The sequence below is a fragment of the Puntigrus tetrazona genome, chromosome 13 (genome assembly GCF_018831695.1).
Source record: "Puntigrus tetrazona isolate hp1 chromosome 13, ASM1883169v1, whole genome shotgun sequence".
Lineage (NCBI taxonomy): Eukaryota > Metazoa > Chordata > Actinopteri > Cypriniformes > Cyprinidae > Puntigrus > Puntigrus tetrazona.
Window position 1 is genome coordinate 20,187,374 of NC_056711.1, and position 5,000 is coordinate 20,192,373.

Below are 5,000 nucleotides of genomic sequence, written 5' to 3' on the forward strand. Positions count from 1 at the left end.
TATATATTTTTAATCAGACACTTTTGACACAAATTTAGCTGTAACTAAGACAAATTCAAAAATCACACACCGCTTGACTAAACTATATAGCTATAATAAGCAACAAATGACGTATAACAATAAATAAAGCATTAATTTATAGTATTGGTCATATGGCCCACTCATAATCCCGACCGTATCGTGATTATGATTTATGGTATAAACTAGGGATGCACCGATACCGATATCGGTATCTGGTATCGGCCTCGATACCACATTTTCTAAAGTACTCGTACTCGTTAAAAGTCCCCCGATACCGGGGACCGATACCACAGTCTGAGAATTGTCTATGTTTGAGCGGCGTGTATGTTAATCACAAGCGCCGAGTGCCCCGCCAGAGCGGGTAGAAGGCGAGGCGAAACATGTCAGCCGTGTGGAACTATTTCAAAGTGAATGAAGGCGACAAAACAAAGGCGGACTGCAAATTGTGCTCAGCGAAATTGTCCAGAGGAGGCTCAAAAGGTAGCGCATTTAACAATTATCGAGTACATTGCACTGAGTGACCAGCCACTCTCGGAGGTAGAAAATGTGGGATTCCTGCGTCTCCTTCATGTTCTGGAGCCCAGATATGATGTCCCAAGCCGCCGCTACATGACTGACACGGAGCTGCCTAAACTACACGACTCCGTGAAAAAAAAAACATATCCACAGCCTACTGCAAACCTCCTCTGAGTTTAGTTTCACCACGGATATTTGGACAAGCAGTGTTAGCCCCGTGTCGCTAATTAGCCTAACCTCCCAGTGGATAGACGAGAGTTTCACGCCGCAACGAGCCATACTACATGCGAAACAATTACGCGGCTCGCACACCAGCCAGGCTATAGCGCATGTGTTTGAGGAAATGCTCCAGACATGGGGTATACCTAAAACATCAGTACATGTTGTACATGTACATATATTAATTCCTACCTCAGTTGCACTGACTGCCACAGTTCTATGTTGGTGGATGTTGTTAGTTTATTCAAATATTGTGCACTAAATAGCAAAGATGTTTATTAATGCCCCTTGTGTTGTCCAAAGCGGCAGAGTTTACAACAAACTGAAAAAAATACTTGAGTTGCACTGTCACTGTTTACATTTTGACAATTATTTATTCTGTAATATGTTGCATACAACATGCTTTTCATTTTAAATAAATGTTCTTAATTTCAAACTAGTCCCTTGTTGTTTTTTTTTGTTAAATTATATGACTAAAGCTGTTACCTGTAAATTTAAATCATGTTTTTATTAAGTACTCGGTATCGGTATCGGTGAGTACTGAAATGCAAATACTCGTACTCGTACTCGTTTTCCAAAAAAGTGGTATCGGTGCATCCCTAGTATAAACTAAAGAAAACCAGAAAACCGGTGTTTCTATCCCCGTCTCAGACGTACGAGCAGCTGAACGGATCTAAAGAGCTCAAATGCGGTCTAGGATGAGCTGAGATGTAACGGTCTTACCGACGGTGTACAAACTAGCGTCCGTGAGTTTGTTGATGGTGGCCTCCTGATAAATCCCATCTTGGTTTCTGGCCTCCACCACAGCGCCCACCTAAAAGACAAACACTGATGTTGACAGAGATATCATCACAGATATCATCCAATCAGCTGTGAGACGGCCTCATTACCTTTACAATAAAACAGCAGGGTAACGTGACTGTATCAGAGCATTGTGAAGGATTAACAGGCTCACATTTCACAGAAATCTGTTTGGAATATGTCCATGTCACATCACAAAAACAAGCAAATAAATATGGTTAAATAAATTTTAAGAAGCATAGAGAAAGAAAGCTTATTATTATTACTGTAATTATTAGCACCTTTAAGATTTTTTTTTTTATATTCTCTTCTGAAATATTGCAGCGCATTTAGAGCAAGCGTCATTTTTAGTAACATAAAAATCTTCACGACCGTTAATCTGATTATTAATAAAACTGATTAAATGAATAATAACATACTATACACACACACACACGTATATATATGTGTGTATATATATATATATATATGTGTGTATATATATATATATATATATATATATATATATATATATATATATATATATGTGTGTGTGTGTGTGTGTATATATATATATATATATATGTGTGTGTGTGTGTGTATATATATATATATATATATATATATGTGTGTGTGTGTGTGTGTATATATATATATATATATATATATGTGTGTGTGTGTGTGTGTGTGTGTATATATATATATATATATATATATGTGTGTGTGTGTGTGTGTGTGTGTGTGTGTGTGTGTGTGTGTGTGTGTGTATATATATATATATATATATATATATATATATATATATACATACATACATACATAGACTGAATTAATTTATTCATATTTATTATTAAAGTTATTTTATTAATAAGAACACTATTACAGTAACAAGAATCAAATATGAATAACAAATGAGAATTACAATGCAAAAACCTAAAAATAACATTAATTAAAACAAAACAAAATCCTAATTTTATCATATCCTCATCTCATCTTTCTGCAAAATATAATTGCATTTCTTTGTGTTTTTAGGTTTCTGATTGTAGCACAAAAGTGGACATGTTTTGTTTAGATTCAGCCTCAACATTTAAGAATAGTTTTACCATAGTTTTGTCATTTTATTGCTTCGCGAATAACCAATATCTGACTAGCCGTGTGTATTAATCTAGTCTGGGCAGGCGGTCGTGTTCAAGCTCTTAAGACCTGCGCTTGTAAAGACACTCGTGAGCGTATCTGTTCTGTATTCTCTCCGTAAAAAAAATGACTAAGCGCTCAAAAAGCAAACAGCTCTGCCAGACATTAGCGAGATGTTTTCTGATGAGCTGATGGCAGCCGGCGGAGAATAATTACTGTCATATTCATAATCACAGCTACAGATGCAACGGCTGCTTTGCCAGGAGATGTTCAAACAAACGACTGAGCTAAAAAACTGAAAATAAAACACAAACAACATCAATATGAAACAGAGGATTACGCGGATGACTGGCATCACCGGCACCAGCTTCAGACGACTTTAAATCTGGAGCTTGACAGATGAGCTCTCGGTCTGCTTTCATTGTATGTAAGAGTCTTTATCCCAAGAGCTACTGCGTTTGGGATGAGAGTCCTATAAACCATCGACGATCAAACCTTCTGTCGTTTTCACCGATGGTTTAAAAAAAGCTCTGCATATGAGAAACATTAAACGGCAAACGAAACAGAAGCGTTTTAGGCTTATATTTGATTCTTGTTACTATAACAGTGTTCTTAGTAATAAAAAATTAGCGGAAATTTTTTACATTGATCATTTCAGCTGAAAAAATAAATAACTAAAAACAGAGCCATTGCGTTTTTTTGAATTTTATTTAAACGGTACTATCGTCCATATGGTAATACCGATTAATGTTTCAATATGCACGCTGATAACTCGGAAACTGCGAGCAAAAACGCTCCTGACAGTTCAGCAACACGACACGAGCGACAGTCAAGACGTTTTTGTTTCGTTTCTGTGTTCGAATCAGAATCTGCACTGGCTTGGGTGAATCGCTGATTCGCTCCTGAAGGAATCAGCCAATCGTTTGAAAGACTCGGTGTGAAATTTTGATTCATTTTGTGGAACTGAATTACTGCACGGTATCATCATACTACTTGACAACTGTAATGCAAATGTGCATTTAATATTATCTTAATTAGAAATAAAGCTTATTATTATTACGATTATTAACACTATTAAGATTTCCTTTTTGCAGATTCCCTCGACAATTAATGCGATCAGTATTAAAGGTTGACAGATTTATCAGCACCGATAGTTGATTCCCAGAACTGTCGGTTATCGGCAAAAATCTTATAGTTATTATACAGCAACCCACCAAAATAAAAGTTTGGTTTAAACTTGAAATACTGCTACTACTAAAGTATTTAAAACAGTACAAAAATATCAAACGACATCTCATTCATGTTTGAATTTGAATAGTAAATCCCCTTTTTTGCTAAAAATAACTATTTTCAATAATTTAAAGATGTTTTATTCCCTCAAAACAGAATTTCTGGGGAAAAATATAAAGTTCAGTACTATTTTACACGAGTATTATGTGTGGGTTTTTCTCAGTATCGATTTTAAAAACTATCGGTTAGTTAATCGGTTATCTGTAACCAAGCGACTTAATAACACTGTAATGCAAATTAAATAAATTCGATTTTGCCAATTCTCGTTATTAATAAAAGTGCATTTTTGCATGCTTCCCAGCTCAGTGCTTTAACGTCAAATAGCAAGAAATAAATGTGGAATATTACTAGTAATTACACTTATTAATGCAAGCAAAACAATATTTTATGATGAAATGAACTTGGTTTTAAATCATCAGGATCATTCATTGATGATCTCGAATGCTCGAATGATCTCGAATGTTTTTAATCAGCTGTTTGGGCTCTCATTCTGACGGCACCCATTCACCGATGCAATAAAGCAATGCTGCATTTCTCCAAATGTAATGAAGAAACAAACTCATATAACATCCGGGATGGGTGAAGGTGACTTAAAGATCAGCAATTTTTTCCACTTTTGCCCGAACTATTCCTTTAAGACGTAAATACGCTCAAAGAGAGCCCGTGTCTGTGCTGCAGGATCTTACCTTCAGCACTCCTCTGATGTGTTCGTCGTGCACCTCCGCAGTGGACGAGTCGGGTTTGAAGGTGACCTGGAAAGAGCCACACACAGTCAGTGAGGATGGTAAACACGGAAGGGCTTTCCCTGAAGGCCAGGAAGCATCGATCGCTCGTATCAGGAGCCAGATCCTCACCAGAGTAAAGATAATTACACTGAAACTAGGGCGGACAAAACATGCTGTGCAAGAGGATGGGATGAAAATGGAGGAACGAGATGTCATATCTCCATAAATACCCACAACGCTGCGAGACGCCACACATCAGGCTGCGCAGAATGCAGAATTAAAGACACTGCGTCTTTTTTGGTTCACAAACTGGAA

At 36.8% G+C, this 5,000-nt stretch overlaps 1 protein-coding gene across 1 annotated transcript in view; it reads right to left on the minus strand.

The window, feature by feature from the left end:
* arid4b (AT-rich interaction domain 4B) overlaps positions 1-5,000 on the minus strand; it is a 68,443-nt gene that overhangs the window by 36,916 nt on the left and 26,527 nt on the right. The window contains 2 exon segments of the mRNA XM_043255557.1: positions 1,480-1,570; positions 4,647-4,712. Coding sequence (XP_043111492.1) covers positions 1,480-1,570; positions 4,647-4,712 — 157 coding nt within the window.